Source organism: Vanessa cardui, chromosome 11 (assembly GCF_905220365.1).
Source record: "Vanessa cardui chromosome 11, ilVanCard2.1, whole genome shotgun sequence".
In the NCBI taxonomy this organism is placed as follows: Eukaryota; Metazoa; Arthropoda; class Insecta; order Lepidoptera; family Nymphalidae; genus Vanessa; species Vanessa cardui.
In genome coordinates, this window is record NC_061133.1 from 4,569,794 (window position 1) to 4,589,312 (window position 19,519).

The 19,519-nt window shown below is 32.5% G+C and overlaps 1 protein-coding gene across 3 annotated transcripts in view; it reads left to right on the plus strand.

The window, feature by feature from the left end:
- The window catches only part of LOC124533611 (protein Tob1), a 42,992-nt gene extending 23,822 nt beyond the window's left edge, over positions 1–19,170 (plus strand). Inside the window, exons 1-4 of one of the 3 annotated variants that reach the window (XM_047109004.1) lie at positions 15,138–15,202; positions 15,508–15,807; positions 16,900–16,991; positions 17,117–19,170. In XM_047109004.1, coding sequence (XP_046964960.1) covers positions 15,519–15,807; positions 16,900–16,991; positions 17,117–17,494 — 759 coding nt within the window. In that variant the 5' untranslated portion in view covers positions 15,138–15,202; positions 15,508–15,518 and the 3' untranslated portion in view covers positions 17,495–19,170. The other 2 variants (XM_047109002.1, XM_047109001.1) reach the window with 2 other exon arrangements.
- Positions 19,171–19,519: the final 349 nt, after the last annotated feature.

Sequence of the window (19,519 nt, forward strand, 5' to 3'; positions counted from 1 at the left end):
GTACCATCATAATTATATGTAAGGCTGTTTACTGACTTTAACTAACTTTGGCTGTCATTATTGGAATTCGCTTCCCTTGTTTGCAGTTAGCAATCAAATGACATCAACAACAACAACAGCCTGTAAATTTCCCACTGCTGAGATAAGGCCTCCTCACTCTGAGGAGAAGGTTCAGAACATATTTCACCCAAACTGTTCCAATGCGGATTGGTGGAATACACAGGTGGCAGAATTTGTGTAAAATAAGACACGCAGGTTTCCTCGCAATGTTTTTCTTCACCGCCGAGCACGAAATTAATTATAAAGACAAATTAAGCACTTGAATAGTGGTGCTTGCCTGGGTTTGAAACCACGATCATCAGTTAAAACGCGATCTAACCACTGGGTCATATCAGCTTGACATGACACATGAATGACATCGATGCATACTTTAAATAAACATTATAACAATTGATTTTTGAAATATTGCCGATGTTACAATTGTGGTTTGATTTGAAATTTGAAAAATTCGAAATTCAATTTTCTAATCGTCATCATGATAACGAATCCTATTTATACAGACTTTAAATATAGATAATTGTGACAGTTGCAAAATGATCGTTAAATAATACAAATTGTGTGTCATCGAATACATTTTTAAAACACACACACACACACACACACACACACACACACACACACACACACACAATGCATAAATTCGAATTTCATCACACATATCACTAATTTATTTTCTATGGATCATCCTTCGCTTTCAAATAATAAAATATTTACCTTCTTTCTGTTGTGAAAGAAATTGTATGCGTGTGTGTTAAATGTTATTATTTAACACACACATATAATTGAAACATTTATATATGTGTGTATATAACACAAACATTTACATGAATGAGAATTTCAGTTGTAGTATAACTTTATTTTACCCAGAACACATAATATAGTACAATAATATTATATGTGGTCTGAGAATATGTATTGAGGCTATATGTACCTTTACCAAAAAGTATAAAAATCGATTGATATTCTTTTTACGAATTCTTTGCAAATGCTATCTTTTATAGAAATATTTATCTTTATGAAACACTTACAAACACACATACACACACAAGTATCCTGCTATAAAAATATACCTAGTCAGTTGAGATACGTAATTTTAAATATAAATTTCGATGATCAAAATTATTTCGATTGGGAGTTTGAAAATATCATACCATTTTACGATATGATAAAATCAGCACAAAAGCTCGACTAATAATAAAACCCACGCGCGATGTCGACATAACGAAATATTTCCTTCCGATCCATCTTTCTTGCTCGCAGAGGTCTGGTCTGAAACATGCTTAAAAGCTTTCAAAGAGCGATAAAATTGCGACGGTCTGTTTTCAACTCAATTGACGTCCGCAGAAACGTACCTATTAAATAGAGTAATGGTTTTAAAAAAACCTTTTAAATGCTGGCAACACTTGGTTCAAGGCGTTCGTATATTTTGTTTATTAACTTAAACAATTGAAAGTTTTTGTAATTGATTCGATTTTCAAATGTCTTGACAAACATTTAAAGGTGCGCTTTTGACTTATTTTATTTTAGAAGGTTGTCTTTATTCGTGTGTAACGTAGCCGTATGATGCGTGCGATATAAAATTCTATGATGATAACAGACCTTGGGAATAAAATATATTGGCCTCGAGGCTGTAATATTACATTCTTAAAATTGTAAACCATCATGATATAATACGTCCAATTTAACGGAACACGTTGAATTGAAATAGAAAGAAGCAAATGTTTTCTTCTTCTTAATTTGTGCTCATAGTTTTTCTCGCGTTTGATAGTGAAGAAAGCCATATAGATCACAATGCACAGATAACAAAAACAACTTGGTTTCTTACGCCGACTCCTCGCAAGTAGACTATAATTCTTAACTAAATACGACAAAGGCGTAAATATGTAAATACCAAAAAGTTTCTAGAACCATTTTTTAATTTATTTATGAGGAAATGTTACATGTAGACCCTAACCAACTAAGATACACTAGGCTAAGAAAAACTTTGTTCTGACCGAAATATATGAATACAAAATGGACTTAAAAATTAAAATAAATTTACATGTTAACTTAAGATTTCATTGGTTTGTTCGCATATGAGAGTGCTGAAGTAAATCCCGTTTAAGCTCATAGCGTCTAACGTTGACTAATGCTAGGAGATATCGTTAGATGAGATTATTAGGCCATAACGATACATCAGTCTATTAGCTGTGGACTTGTGGAACGTAGACAAATGCAACCTATTCATATCATTGCTGTCTAGATCATAAGCGATAGCGGTTCACCTCTGTGAAGTTTTAATTTGTTTTAACAATAATATTTATTCACAATTTCTAATTGCTTGTAAGATTTTATTGTTAATACGAAAACTACAATTTACTCATGGTATGATTCAATTCTAGGTGAGAAGAAATATAAGCTCGAAAACTATTTAAATATTTTCGATCGTGTACATATATAAATGGGTATTGGTATTATAAATATCTTTGATATGAATTGGTGATAGCGAAAGTGAAGCGATGAGTATACACTATATACTTAAATAAGAAGGTCTGCTATGTTTTGCAATTAATATATAGGTACATATAAATTTACAAAAGTAAATGCCTATCCGTCAGTTTGCTCCTGTATACACAAACATCAGATGACGATGAAAATATGATTGAATAAGAGTGGAATCATTTTAAGATAATCGTTTTAACTTATGGAAAATCAGACGAACTAAATACTAAATAAAATCAAATATAATATTTATCTTATAGGGAACACAATCGCTAGTTCTCGTGACTTGGAATGGAGAAAACAGTATTTCTCAACATTTTTCTTTGTACTTTATTTCATTTACTCCTCTCCTGATAAAAGTCCGAGGTATACATTTACTTTAATTTTTGTTTATTTTTATGTTCGCTACGAGGTGCTGCCCGGTGATGAAAATTTATCGACAAATCTGTTCACTTTTATAATCAAAATGAAATTGACATTTTGATATTTTCGCATATAAATCCTGACTGCATTTCAAACTAATTCAACCGATAAAAAAAATAAATATAAAAAGATAAAATATCATCTTTAATTAACCAAAAACATTTCTTTAATATTTATTTTGCTTGTTCTTATAATCAAGATTTACAATCGAATTGTATCAGAATAAATGTTAAAATTTCAAAAATTAAACAAAATATAATACAAATTAATAAAGTAATGCTTCATTTATTGAAACGAAGTCTATGCGGCTTACAGTAGTTAAAACTGGTAGATATCGTCAAATAATTTAAAAACGTCATATCTAACGACCTTATCCCCATTCCATGCCGTCTTGTATGTATGGGTCTGTTATGTTATGTTCTGTATAATATTTTTAGGCTTCTTTTTTGTTATTGTTTTAATTCACACAAGACTTTCAATAACAATTTTACCATTGTCATTTGATTATTCTCAAACGTTCTTAATATTTTTTATCGGATCGCTTATTTACATAATATATAGCGAAAGGAAATTCGTTCCAATCGAGTTTCCAGCGATACCTATCATTTTTTTCTTACTGTTTACTTAAGCGTACATAACAAAAAACAAATGAAGCATAAAGTTGAGACGTCCTTGTGTAAATGAACAACGGATAAACTTCTTAAAGATCACGCACTCTTAATTGTCTTACTAAATATATTGACGAGAAGTTTTCAAGTCACACACACACGCACACTTACTTAGTCTTATTAAAAGTATAGGATCACTTCCAAGAAGTTCGTCTTAGTGAAATGATCCAGTATAATAAACGTGTTATCTTGAATCCATCACCAAGTCATAACTCTGCAGAACGGAACAAACTCAAACTCAAATTCCTTTATTCAATATAGAAGCATCACACTTACTCATTGATTGTCAAATAAACACTACCAAGAGTTTTTATTCATTGTCTGTTTTACATTTCGACATACGTAATATGATATAATGTGAATGAATGAATGAATGAATGAAACAATCTATTTGATTGTGAAGTTTGCACAAAAGTAATATTTAAATTATTCAATGTCTTGTTAGATCCCAATATTTTCAGCATTACCAGCTAGATAGGAATAGTCCTATCAAATCAAATCAAAATAAACTTTATTCAAGTAGGCTTTTACAAGCACTTTTTAATCGTCATTTTACAATTAATTGAAGCTACCACCGGTTCGCAAAGTAGATTCTACCGAGGAGAACCGGCAAGAAACTTAGTTAGTTCTATGTTTAATTTTAAGTCAATAACGTTGTATACCGTAAGGCCTTTCAGTTCCTAGTTTTATCAACTGAAATCAACGAGAATGACAACATTGTTATCAAAAGTTATTTATACCACAGATTATAATACTGAATTTCCCTCAATTCCATAACCATAAAACCTTATAAAGCTCGTAACCAAAATATTTTCATACGAATCATAATGAATACAGCGCCATTCCATAAACATCTTTCGTAATCCTATTTTCGGCACATAAATAATCGGCGACGATATCAAAATATAGTCCACACAAATAGAAAATATATTGTTAATTATGGTCAGAAGTCAATTTGTCCCGAACGTTTTAAGCGGCAGGCGGTAAGTGAGAGATAAACGGGGGAATATCTGCTTTGCTTTCATTGTTATAAGTGTTTTTATTGAATGTACTAAGTCGGGGGTTGTCGGGCAGTGGGGCGACGGATCGATACTGGGTTACTGATATAAATAGGACAGAACTTAAAGGCCGTACGCCTCCAACGCTCGGTTTCGTTCTCGTGAATCGATTCCGAGATGAGTTGGAAGCTGTAAAAATGTCTGCAACGACAGGACGTCTTGGAAATATTTTATAAAGTACATTTGAATTTCTCGTATTTTCTCCGTCTCACACACAGACAACAGATGTCGTAAACATTTGATATTTTTTTAATAAAGGCTCTGCGAAAAAGTCTTATGAATAAATCATGGTATCTATTATTATAATGGAAAGGGTTATAATCCCGAGTTTGTGTGATGTATAGTCTTGAGGCTGTTTCATACTTTATGTTATACGAAATATTTATTTGTTTACTAGAAAGAAAGAGGATATTATATATAATTTTCTTGCTCAACACATTAACATTATATTTTAATTCCATAACGTATTAACTACCTTACAATTTGATAATGTTTATTGATCTTTTTTTCGTTAATAGCACTATGTCTGTCGAATAATTCAAGTCATACACTTTACACTTAATACATAAAACATATATTTTAGTATATTCTTTCTCTTAGTTCAGCTTCGAATACCTACGAAATTTGTCAAGTTTTGTGGAAATTAAATTTATAAGATATGATATTTTGAAACATTTTTTAAAACATACAAATAAAATTATTAAACATAATCAGAATTTAAAGTCCATATTATTTTTATCTATGACCCTTGATAAACAGCCAACACGTTTAAATGCTACGCGGAAACATCTTCATAACTGCAAACACAATACTACACTAGCAAACTCTGGTTTAACGTAGACTTCAATCTTTAATCAATAGATTCACCCGCTTAAGTGTAACAAGGCACTTCATCCTGTTATACATTCCGGGTGAATAGGTCGCGACATTAAACCGCGAACCAATCCCGCTGGCGAGAAGGTCGTGATTATATGAAACATTATGTAGTCCAATCTAATGGCAGATTGAGTTAAATATACAAACCTTATGTATATTATGCGAACTGCTTGTAGCTCCTGTTACGTTATCTATTAATATACGTCTTTATTAATTCATATGTCTTCTTAATATAATTTTTACGATAAAAATTTCATTGTGGATATCAAAAACGCCAATTTTAATTTAAAGTTTATTTGCTGCCATTGAATTAGACTTTAATGATTTACATATATACTTCGTAATTCGTATTTTTAATATTCAAACTAAACTACGTATTATTGACGACCTCCGTGGTCGATACGTATACTCCGGTTTGTGGTGCCGTCATTACTTCTGATTTTTCATAACACAAGTGCTTTAGCTGCTTACATTGGGATCACAGTAATGTATGTGATGTTGTCTCATATTTATTTATTAAGTAATTTCTACAAATACATCCAAAAACGCGCTCGTTCTCACAACTTGAGTGAATATTAATGTAAGAAATAATCGCTATCTCTTATAACATAAGCGGTGATTACTCTAAGGTCACGTCGATGCCTTAATAAAAGAACCGTGTTTTTATATATGAAGGTCAATCATTATTTTTGATTAATCACGTGCCAGACATATTTATTTTAAGCTTAAGTTTAAGTAATGACATAATAATGTTGACCCAAATCAAACTGATCGATGTGTATGATGCCTCCTCGGCTTCGCAGGTTCAACACTAAATAATAATACATTTTATGTCGGCCTTTTTATTATATTTAGATTACTATATTAATTTGTGATGGACAGGCTGACTAACGAATAGGCCAGCCGATGTTAGGTTGACACCAACACTCATAGACATTGTCGCTGTAACAAATAAATCATCCCTTATTTTCCCAGTGTTCCTTAAGGAATGAGATATTCCTTACCTATAATTATACTGGCTTACTAACTCTTGAAATCGGAACAAACGAATGTTAAAACAAATGTAAATATTTGGAAAAAGAATTAATCTAGACTAATATTGTAAATACAAAAGTGAATATATAAAAACTTTTTTTCCACAAAAAGGCTCTTTGTAAGGCTCTGTTTATTGTAGATAATATAATGACCTATATATAAACGAAGTTAAGAAGGTAATTCAATCGTTATCGGAATACGTATTAACAGTTTAACCCGGTCTAGAAACTTGAGTTCGCCGGTTATGCTATCATAAACTTAATTATAATTAGCTCGCTTTTTACTTTTAAAGACATCTTTTCGTCTTAAATAGAAATTCATTTCTTCAATACTTTGTTGTTTTTTTTTTTGTCAATGTACATTTTTATGTAATGAATTATTTAGAGACGGATCAATAACAAAATGCGTGATTATACTAATAATATATCGCTAATTAATAATATGTAATTAATAATTATAATAAATGCGAGAGTAAATCAACAACAGATGACAACTGTTATGTCATAAAACATAATTAAAAATATATGAATAGTTTTTACGAAATTTATTGTTTATGCTGTTGATCGTTAAAGAGTACTTTTATATGGATTACCAGGGTGTGGAATCAGGTCATGATCAGAGATAGGATACTCCTAATCCAGCTGACATTTGACTTAAATAAAAACTAACATTGCAAATTTAATTAACGCTTGTGAAACAACGATTAATATATTATTAAAGCCTAAACCCAGTACTTATTAATATTGGGCTTAGGTTTTCCCCCTTTTGAGAAACTTCGCAATTTAACCCATCAAGCTGCTTCAGTATGTGTTAATAGATAAGACAGTTTTTCAAACGACATATGCCGGAGTATTATACACTAGCATATATCGTGTATTTGTATTTATATACAAATTAACTACACAAAATGTTTGTCTGAAGTGAATTCGTAATCATGGGTTCATATATTCTAAACCATTTCTGCTTTGGTTACAATATAAATACTCTTACATAACATATAGTAAAAATAACCGAATTTACCATGATACAAATTAGACATGTGGGTGATATATAAAACGCATAGCTAATATTTGTGTTCGCACGTAATTCCGTGACGTCACGACACGTTCCATTGTATTTCACACGCGAAATTACGAACGTTCGTACCTAACCCTCTCGATTTTATTACATTCGTTGATTTATTCCGAGTTAAAGCAATAAAATAAATTGAATTTCTCAACAACTAACTGCCCCTCGTATAAACCTTTTTCGTTTTAAATTCAATATAAATATTTAAACTGATGGCGTTAATATTTAATCTTATCCTAGTGTACGTACTATGAACATTTGGACAATGTTGGCATGATATGGTTTTTAATAATTCAATTAAATACTCCTTTCTTGTCTCTGACACGAGTATGTATTATCACTTACTAGGGTAAGACATACCCAACCTTAAATATGCTATGTAATCTGTGGTAAAGATTAAAAAAAAAGTCAAAGTTGGTCGTATAAATATAGAGTGACAGTCATATCGAAGCGAATTTATAATAAGACAAATCAATTAAAATTTTTAATGAAACCGATTGAAGATTAAAGTCCTTAATAAGAATGAAAAATCAAATATTCAAATACAAATACAAGCTTAACAAATGAAACTTTATATACAAATCAGATCCATTTTCTACCCCCTGTATAAGATGTAATGTAGGCATCCATAGGGATTTCCAATCAGTGTCGAACCCTTAGCACCTTAGAGACATCTCGAAATGGTAGTTCAATAGTACATCGTATTATACAATTCCATAAATAGTCGAGTCCGTATGTGATCCCTGGAGAACGTGAACCCAATTCATGAGTACTATACGTGTTCACAAATCCTGAAGACAACTTTACCTCAGGGCTAACACTTGATAAAATTACTATCACACACTATTCGATAGTAATATGCTATGATTGAAAAAATAGTACTAAGTCTTAATTTTTAAATCGTCTTTCTAAACCTCAAGGTGGCTTTAAGTAGAACATATTTTTTGAATACTTTGGTGAGCTCTTGTTTTTAGTCAATGTGTTGCATGCCTTCTCATAATCTGATGATATTGTTAAGACCACTACAATATAAAACGAAGAGACTAATAATAAAATATAAAGCAGATTTTTTTTTCTCTACAAATCCGATAAAGCCTCTATGATGATCAATTAACTAAATAAATATCAAAATCAATGCTGTTATTCAAATCTATTTGACAATGTCTATGAAAAAAAAAAACGATTTTAATTCGTATATATATATTTATCAGGCTCAAGAAACTTCACGTTATATCTCTCATAAGATAGATTGTACATCTAAATCTTTCCATGGTCTATGATATCTATGTGCAATAGATAAATAAATATATAATGTTATCGGTAATATCACTGATAATAATATATTTATTTTAAAGACAAAGTTATTTTGATATCTTTCAACGCTGGAGTTAAGCATAATTTTTTTGTCCTTTAAATCTCAAACTCTTTATTTTAATAAATAAAATTTTAACAAAAAGAAAAACCGACTTCAAACAAAACACTATTTTAAAACAAATGAATATGCACGAAAAAGTAATAAAAATAATTGCGTATTCAACATATTTTTTAGAGTCTTCCTAAGTTAAATGAAATGAAAAATATTAGACTACTTAAAAGTCGATTAACGATTATATCATGTAGTTATAATTATTGGTATATTTGGAGCCGGTGTCAGCCATGGTGCCCTTGCCCCAACAATCCAAAGAAAGAAGCGATACGAGCCCCTTGATTGATCCAGTATATTATTGTGTAAAAGGTAATTTGTAAAAAACATATTTGTTAAAGTATTCTCGTATTGTTTTTTGATAGATATACTGTAGGGTTTTATTGGCTGACACCGACTCCAAATATAACAATAATTATAACTACATGATATAATCGTTAATCGACTTTTAAGTAGTCTAATATTTTTCATTTCATTTAACTTAGGAAGACTTGTGTATATACCTTGAGGGGAAGGTTTGTGTATATAATACATGAACAATATAGTAAAGAAACACTGACAATTTTAGAAGTTTGCGATGTGATGTCGTATATAAACAAATTCTGTAGTATATTTAGTATCAGTATTGCACCCGTGCGAAGCCGGGGTGGGTAGCTAGTTGATTATAATATTCGACTATGTTAATTACATAAACATAACCACATTACGGAAGGTGACTCAAATATCCAAATAACCTATAAATAAAAGATTCGACCGAGTATCGCTAACGTGCTCCTCAGAATTGTTCCGTTCCCTTCCGTTCCGTTACTTTGTCATGGATCCTGTGCTCAGAACCTTACCAAACTTTCACCAAATTACCCTTGTAGTATATATTTTATAATAAAAAAAGAATTATCAAAATTGGTTGACGTGATTTTCAGTTATTCACCTATTTGTCGCGCATATACATAATGCAAATTTAAGACTTATGTCGTTTTCACATGGATACCATCATCGGAAAAAAAATAAAAAAAATGGGACCCCACGGGAAGCACTACCTTTCAAACAAAAAAAAAATTTTCAAAATCGGTCCACCCAGTGAAAAGTTATGAGGTAACAAACATAAAAAAAAAAAAAAAAAAAAAATACAGACGAATTGATAACCTCCTCCTTTTGGAAGTCGGTTGAAAAGGATTTACAATGCGGTATTAAAAAATAAATTAATAAATTAAGATCGTAAGTAACATTAATTTCAATTATCGTCAACTAATTTTGTTGCTTTGTTATAAATTTATATTAAACATTTTCTCTAATATTAACTTACAAAGACTTTTATAATATCACGAGGTAAAGTTAACAAAGATCGCTTCGCGTTCGAAATAACCATTTCTATAGAACGAAGTTATTAGAAACTTCTAGAAGCAAGTAAAAGTTTCCAGGTCCGTTTTATTGCAGCATCCTCTCATCGAGCCCTTATCTAAATTTGAAACAAATGAGAAAGACAAAGTATAAAATTGTAACGCTTAAGAATAATATCTAACATTATTATTACGCGATAAAAATAAGATACTTTTTATTTATAAGCTGATGAATAAATAACTTTGTACTTTTTATTTATTTACCTACTAGGGTTCTAAATAAAGAAAAAAATGATAATATCTAGTGACTGAATTAGCTTTGATCCGTGAGATTAAAAATTAAAAACAATTACATAAAACCTCTTTTTTTTATTACTATTTTTTTTTTATTACATGAAATCGTCGTATTCAGCCAAGCAGATTTATTACGTAATCTTTAATCGTGGATTTCAACGTAGATTAATATAACAGCTCTAAATAGTATATTATGGAGAAATACTTCAATAGAAACCACAAGTCAGTCATTCGTATTCTGCATTCAGACGGATTAAAAGTTAACAAAGTAAGTATTTTGCAGTTGGCTGGTTTTATCAATGACTAAGTCGAGCCATTGTAATCTTGACATTTGATATAACTGATTTAAGCAACAATATTGCGATTAAAATATACATATAATACCTACATACGTATTGTGTAAGATATTTTTAGAATAATTTTTTGTTCAACTTTTTTTTTCAGAGCAAAGATATTGCATCATACAGCCAAAAAATATTGTCAGTTTCGTTGTATATTCTTAAATTCTTTTCTTCTCTTATATTTTGTATCATTACATTACAATTAAATTTTATTTGTAAAACATTATGTCAAAATGATTTTTAAAAATAACCTTTGTCATAAAATTATTTACTTAGTATTTGAATAGTATTACAAAGCAAAATACGAGCTCATGAATTGCATTACTTAGATATCGCGATCACGTGGAGAGAAGTCACGTTGCAGAGAAATAACCCATTTTATAGTAAAAAGAGAACTGAGAAATATTCTTCTTTCGCCGAATAATCTGCTGGAACGCTACTTAAAATACCAATGACAAAAATACAAATTTTCCTTTTGTACTCTTTAAAAAACAGATATTTATAAAAAATCTAAAACTTCTCTTATAGCACATAAACCGTCTGTCAGTCAGTAACAACCTGCAAAGTTCCCACTGCTGGACTAAGTGTGTTGTGTGTTGGTAGTTTCACATATGACAGAATTTCGTTGAAATCAGATACATACAGATTTCCTCAAGATGTTTCTCTTCACCGCAGTGAGCGTGATTAATTGAATTATAAACACAAATTAAGCACTTGAAAATTCAGTAGTGCTGGCATGGCCTATGATTACAGTTTTAGCCCATGCAAGCATCACGTGAATGCCCCACTGCCATGAACTAAGAAAAGTTGCATATGTCTTTTCTTGGGGCTCAAACTATCTCCATACCAAACAGAGTTAGTCGGTATAGATAAAAATAATTATTTACCAATTTACAGTTGCAATAAACTATGCCCCTCAAATTAAAATCTTTAAAATCACATTAAGTTTCCACATCAATAAACTGTTTTTACATTTGTTAGTGATTAGAACGCGTGCATCTTAACCGATGACTGCGGGTTCAAATCCAGGCAAGCACCATTGAATATTCATGTGCTTAATTTGTGTTCATAATTCATCTCGTGCTCGGCGGTGAAGGAAAACATCTTGATGAAACTTGCATGGGTCTAATTTCATCGAAATTCTGCCACAGGTGCATTCCACCAATCCGCATTGGAACAGCGTTGTGGTGGTTCCAAACCCTCTCCTTAATGGTAGAGGAGGCCTTAGCCCAGCTGTGGGAAATTTAGTTACTTTACTTTACTTTACATTTGTAATCAAGCGTTTTTTTCTGAGTGCAGACTCGATTTGCTCGTAGCAATTACGTCGATTTGTTTAGGAACTACATTAACTCGTAATAGAACGAATATTATATAATTTTCGTACCCAATATTTTCCTTTTGATATATTTGATTTAGAACTGAAAGGTCGGAAAGGTCTAAAGGTCATACAACATTATACACAGCTGAGTGAACCGCCCATCATCCATCCACGTGTTTGCTTGCAGTCGAAGAAAGGTAGAATATATTACAAGAAGTAATATTTCAGTGAAATCGCTGACTGAAAACAGTACGACTCGGACTGGAATATAAATAATATTACTTATTTTAGAATTCCGAAAATATGTTCGGTTCTATTATTAAATAAATTATCTATCTTTTAATCTATAATAGTATTGTTTTTCACTTCGATTGTCATGCCTTAATAATTAATTTTGTTCCAAGTTTATTAATGCTCTGTGTTTGCGATGATTTCATGCAAGTTCTATCTTTTTAAACTTCGTATTATTAAATAATAATGTATATATAATATGAGCAACTTTTTTACCTGTCTCCAAGTTTGATTTGAGTTATTTTTTATAAAACTAATGATATATAAAACAGAATAACGATACGAAAAATGTATATCCGCGTATTTTTTAGACAGCTTTTGAACTAACGTTCAAACTGGCAATTATTTTAGCTGAAAGTTGAAAACGCACGAAACTCAGCAACTGTTAACTATTCACAGAAATGTCACGTGCACCTACAGTGTACATAGACCAATTAACTCTTCATATATACCTACGTATACACGTGTTAGTTACGTAGTGGGTTTAACTAGTTTGACTTTCTAGTCATTTCTAGTGAAATTCGCGATTTCAAAATGTGTAACAACGTAATACTACAAGAATAAAATGAATAATTGCTGGAGTTCATAAATAAATAGACTTCAGCTTTTATTGATTTTATTCAAGATATAAATAGGCATACAGGAGCCACTTCACGGTAAGTGGTCACTATTTACCATTTAATGTCATCTTAGTTCGCAAGATTATTTATTGACATTCCTTATGGTGCCAACATCTACAAGTGGTGGTGACCACTAACGATCAGGTGATCCATTTTCTCGTCTACCAACATTGTAAAAGATATTAAAACATTCTTATGTCAATGGTTGTAGTGGCTCACTCTCTTTGCAATCCAGGACATAACAGTACTAAATAATTTTGGTGGTAGATCATATGATAAGTCAGTGATATCCAAACGGTCTTGCACGAAGTCTTTTCGCTAAGTATTTTTTATTTTCTATTAAAATTTTCACTCGGTTAACTCGCCTTTAATTAAAAATAGTTAATTATTTTGCTTAATTGTGATACATATTTCTTTACTTTGAACATGTTATGGTTTTACGTCTACATTACAAACAAGCACGCTCGCTGCATATTAACACGTGACTCAATTTCACAATTAAAACTTACTTTCGTAATAAAATTTAAATTTAGAATTTATAAAATAAATATTGATTTTTAAATAATATATTTGTATTAACTACAGATTACAAATAACATCTTAATTGCTAAACTTATATTTTAAAATCTAATCTATATTCTTCTTTAAAAAAAGTAAAAGAAATCGACCTCTTTTCTTTGATTTCCTTAGATATACGACACGCTTAGCCCACTTGTAACATCTGTGGAGCGCCGAAGTTAATTCGGTGAGGAAACAAAATATGCCGATTCCGTATTCTATTTTTTAATAGACAGGGTCAATAACCAACATCATAACAAACAGCTAATCTTGTGCTTCGATTATATTAATAGTTTATTTCAGTTTCAAATCTTCTATTTTTTTCAAGATATATTTTTATGGGTAATAAAATCATTCAAAGTATTTTTTTTATTTTTTTTTTTATGGTATAGGTTGGCAGGCGAGCATATGGGCCACCTGATGGTAAGTGGTCACCATTACCCATAGACAATGACGATGTAAGAAATATTAACTAATCCTTACATCGTCAATGTGCCACCAACCTTGGGAACTAAGATGTTTTGTCCCTCGTGCCTGAAGTTACACTGGCTCACATAATTACAATGAATATTTGGGTAAATTTTAATTTAGTATACCGATAAAAAAATACGATATATATATATCTATAAGAAATTGAAACATTTAATTTTAAAGTAAGTCCTAACCTAAACCTAATTAATTAAAATATTAGGGAGTAGTCAACGGTTTTCCCAGAAACTAATAAATTTCATTAATAAAATCGATAGATGTTTAATTTTTAATTTAACCTTTAGTCGACAAATACTTTTGCAGTTTTAATATTTGTATAAATAAAAATTCCCTCTTGATATCGATTCTGAAATTGATTTAATTTACTAAAAAAAATATTTGTTTTTCCATTGATAATTAATTACGAACCTCAAAAATATCAAATCTCAAATCAAATTAAATATATCATGCTGGGAGAGTTTTGCGCGAGCGAACGCGCTTAAAAATATACTTGTTGTGGATGGATCTCTACACGTCATGGAATATTCGTTATCCAGAACATACGAGCGTGTGTTCGCACGCAAACATTGCGCTGCCAAATGGTGTGACAACCCTAAAAAAATAATAAATTAATTTATTTTATAACTTGTTATCGTTATTTTGTTTTGTTAACTTTAGAAAACTATACGTTACAAATAAAAATATTGTATATTATCTCAGACTCGAGCTGACGTGAGATTTTAAGTCGTTTCGTTCAGTTTTCAAGTAACGAATCTTATCGATGAGATAAAAGTATCGATCTTGAGATAATACGTGATTTTGTGAGACGAACAGATCATTTTACGAAACACTATCAATGAGTACAGCTGATCATTGTTACGAGGTAACATTTTACAGAAGAAAATCTCAAGATTAAGCAAATATCAAGTGAAAGTGCATAATTTTGTGTTAAGAAGTGCAATTCGAAAAGCAAAGATAAATTTTGACGGTAATTTTAAAGTTGCAAATTGCCACGTTGACGATATCCGTATTCTTACATATTATATTTATTTATCGTTATAAGTAATTGTTGTCACAGATAAAATATGCTCAAAAAATGACAGCGCTTTAAAAAATGTGGTGCCTCTCTTTTTATGTTAAGATTATCAGAACAGTTAAGATAATCAGACATGTTTTCTTTGTCCACAGTAAAACCAACAATGCATATTGAAGTACAAGTCGCACTTAACTTTGTCATATCATATCTATACAACAAGCTACCGAGACGGCGGGTCAACATATTCGGGGAAGAATTAGAAAAAGCGCTTAAAGATAAATTCCGGGGTCACTGGTACCCGGACCGGCCGTGCCGGGGGTCAGCGTTCCGATGTCTGAAAACCGGTGGACCTTTAGACCCAGTTCTGGAGCGAGCTGCACGAGAATCTGGCGTTCCGGTCCGAGATGTGCTGGAACACCTTCCACGGGACCTTGCCGTTTGGGTTGATCCAGGTGTGTATTCTATATATCTAATTTTTTTTTAATTCTGAAGGCTAAAGCCTCCTCTCCCTTTAAAGAGAAGATTTGGAACATATTCCACCACGCTGTTCCATTGCGGGTTAGTGGGATACACATGTGGCAGAATTTCTATGAAATTTACCACATGCAGCTTTCCTTACGATGTTTTCCTTCACCACCGAGCACGAAATGAATTATAAATACAATTTAAGCATATGAATATTCAGTGGTGTTTGCCGGGGTTTGAACCCGCAGTCATCGGTTAAGATGCACGCGTTCTAACCACTGGGCCATCTGGTCTCTTGTGTATCAATTTCAATAAAAAAAATTAGGCATAAATCCTTTACACTATTTTTTTTCTTTTGATAATACAATAAAATTACAATTGGAGACTAAATTAACTTATTTTCTATAATATTAGTTTATCTGTAATAGGTTCCAAGTATTCAACGATCACACGTCAAATAACAAAAATCATTAAAAACTTATTTCATAGAATTAAAAAAATAATGTAATAAAATACACAATTCAAAAAGTTACACATAACATTCAACAAAAATATTATTTCTAAACAAACAAGGTAAAAACGAAATTTAAAAAAAAATGCCTCGAGCAACTCGAAACAGTATTGTTTGTTTTCTTTGAAATATGATTACATTTTGAGAATACATTTAAATATTAGATATTTACAAAAATATATCGCTATCTCTAAAGCTAGATGTATTTCAGTGCGTGCCTATCGCTTGTAAAACTTACAACGTAAACACCTTTCTAAGTAACACCGCCCGGCACGCACTCTTATGATATAATTACATCATTAGGTAGAAGTGATTAAATTCTGATTATTAGCTTTATCTTTTTATAAAACAAATCAAACATTTAACATATACGATACTAGTAAACCTTAAATGGAAATGTTAAGGTTCCGAATTATCTAAGATAAATCTGAATAATAGTGAAACAAGGTTGGAACGGACCATTCCACAATCAATCTGATTTACCCTTGTCTAAAAAAATGTAATTTATTATAATAAGGCTGCCGTTGAATAATTCATTGTTAGTTAAATAAAAACATTTCTTTTCCAGGCGAGGTGTCATACCGCATCGGCGAGAAGGGTGCCGTAAAAGTGCTTTTCAGCAGCGACGAACGTGCCGCCGACGAAAGGACCGATAGAGAGGTACTTGTCTAAGCCATAATGCCAATATCTGTTTTATATCTGCTTGATGATTAAAAATTTAAATATTCTTCAGATTAATAATATGATAAAAATAAATTTAATTGAGGTATTGTATTGTGTTACAGGTAACCCGTGCATTTAACCCGGAAGCGCAGTGTTTCCGGCCTGTGGAGCCAGTGGCGGCCCCGTCGCCGCCCGCGCCTGCGGCCTTCTCGCCCGGCCCGCCCTTCCGAGCGCAGCCTCTAACCTTCACAACTGCCACATTCGCGCAAACCAAATTCGGAAGCACCAAACTGAAAACGAGCAGCAAACGCGCCAACCGCATGTCGCCCACCGAGTTCAGCAACTACATCAAGCAGCGGGCCGTGCAGCAGCAGCTGGCCGCGCGCGCGCTGTCGCCGGCGACGGACCCCGCGGCCTACTTCATGGCGCGGCGCGACGCGGCGCCGGGCGCGCCGCCCGCGTCCTACGCGCCGCCGGCGCACCTGCTGCTGGCCAACTGAGCCGCGCCCGCGCGCTAGCCGCCCCGCGCGATCCGCTCATAGAGTCTTTACTTTTTTACGAGAGAGACGCGCGCCGCGATTTATTTTTTTATTTTCCGCGGGGGCGTCCCGCGCCGCCCGCCGCTTGTGATATCCGTACGATTTTCCATAACTTTTTGTATTCTCGTTCGTTACGTCGATGTGTAAATTTATCGATAGGAGCAATAATCGGCCGCGCGACTCGCCGGCGATTTATTTTCGTACTATTTAAAGCCGAGTCGAATTTTTGATGTCTTCGTTCGATATCGATATAATATTCGTAGTGTTTAAGGGAGCGAAGGGCCGTGAGGCCGCGTGCGCTTACGACGACGTACCTTCTAGAGCGAGCCTGTATACATACGTCCTCCGATCTAAATAAATACTGATATTTAATTATGTATACATAAATATATATTCGTACGCGAATTATCTAATTTTTCACGTGGATACGAAAGGCCAATAGAGAAATTACGTATTTTTAATATTGAAAAATAAATTGATACTTTCTAAGAATATAGCGTACTGATATGTATTGTACTCATAATATGTAATAAATGTTTGCATATCCGGTCGGACGCGGTCGGACGGCGCGGCGGGCCGCCCGAAGGCGTCGGAGATCTCACCTAGTGTAATCATCACTTGTACGATTGTACCCTTATAATAATTATGATATACATAAAATATTATAGGATTAGCTACGTTTCAATCTAAGAGTATTTTTTTAAGAAGATATTAGTCCTTGTGTACATTGCCGGTCGAACGCGTCGCGGCGACCGGTCTTAGTCTGTATGATAAATTTATATAATATTGTTATAAAAGACATGGATGTGTATAAATGATAGAAAAAAAATATTTCTCAATTCATAAACTAACGGGTGCATGCAAATTCATTAAAATAAATACTATGTGTTATTTATCTTTTTTATACTTCACTCGGCAATTGCGTTCAGTGTTTCAATCGAGGTCGACGTTAGCGATAGGTAACTGTGCTTAGGTATGCGGGTAGGCAGCTTGTCGTTGGTTGCGACTCACCTGCCGCCGGATGTCCACGTCACGCGTCATGACGTCACATGTCGGCTCACACGGCCAGCCGGCTTCAAAAGTTCATACGTTTGATACATTTAATAACTGTTAGGATAACTACGTTCAAATATATTAGAATATTATAAATGTTGTGTTAATATGTCGCGGCAGGCAGTCGTGTGGACCGGCACCCCAGATGCACAACAATGACAAGTTGTATACGGAAATTTGCAACTATTTTTTTACTATTTTTATATTTTGATTTAGATTAAGTCTAGTTGTATTATTTCAGTACCTTTAATACGTATTTTATGCCCTATTATTATTAAATAAATTACGTAATTATAGGAACTCGATTGAAAAACTGGCCAAAAAGGTACAGTATTTTGTAGATAAAATCTATAATGTAAGATTATAATATAATAAAACTTAGTATAATGAGATTTTTTATTAATAAAGATACTTTTTATTTTTCTTTCTTTTGTAAGATATATTCGATGGAAGTGTTAAAGATAGTATATTTGCATAATATAGTTAAAGCGGTTCTCCTGTCCGCGAATATAATTAGTCAATAATAATTTTTCATATTGTTGTACGACTTTTTAAGTTTATATTAAAATGTTTTGTGCAATCTACAAGTTTGTCTTGTTTTATTTCCTTCAAAATTTACATGACCTTTCATGCTTACAACAATGAGGATACATAAACTGAATTTCTGTTTTTCATTGGAAAGATGCCTTCCCCGCACATGATGTGACAGCAACTTCTCGCAGAGTTTAGGTCGTTGAAGTCAACAAGTGCTTATAGTACGACACAACTTAGATGTCGCATCGGCAAAATTCGTAAAACCGATCACATCCGAATTAGGTACGCTATCCCAAATTATCAATATTTATTTCTCATGCGAATATGACCTTTGCACAAACGTAATAACTTGTAATATCACATGACCTAATACATTCGTCAATTTGACGCGTCGATTTA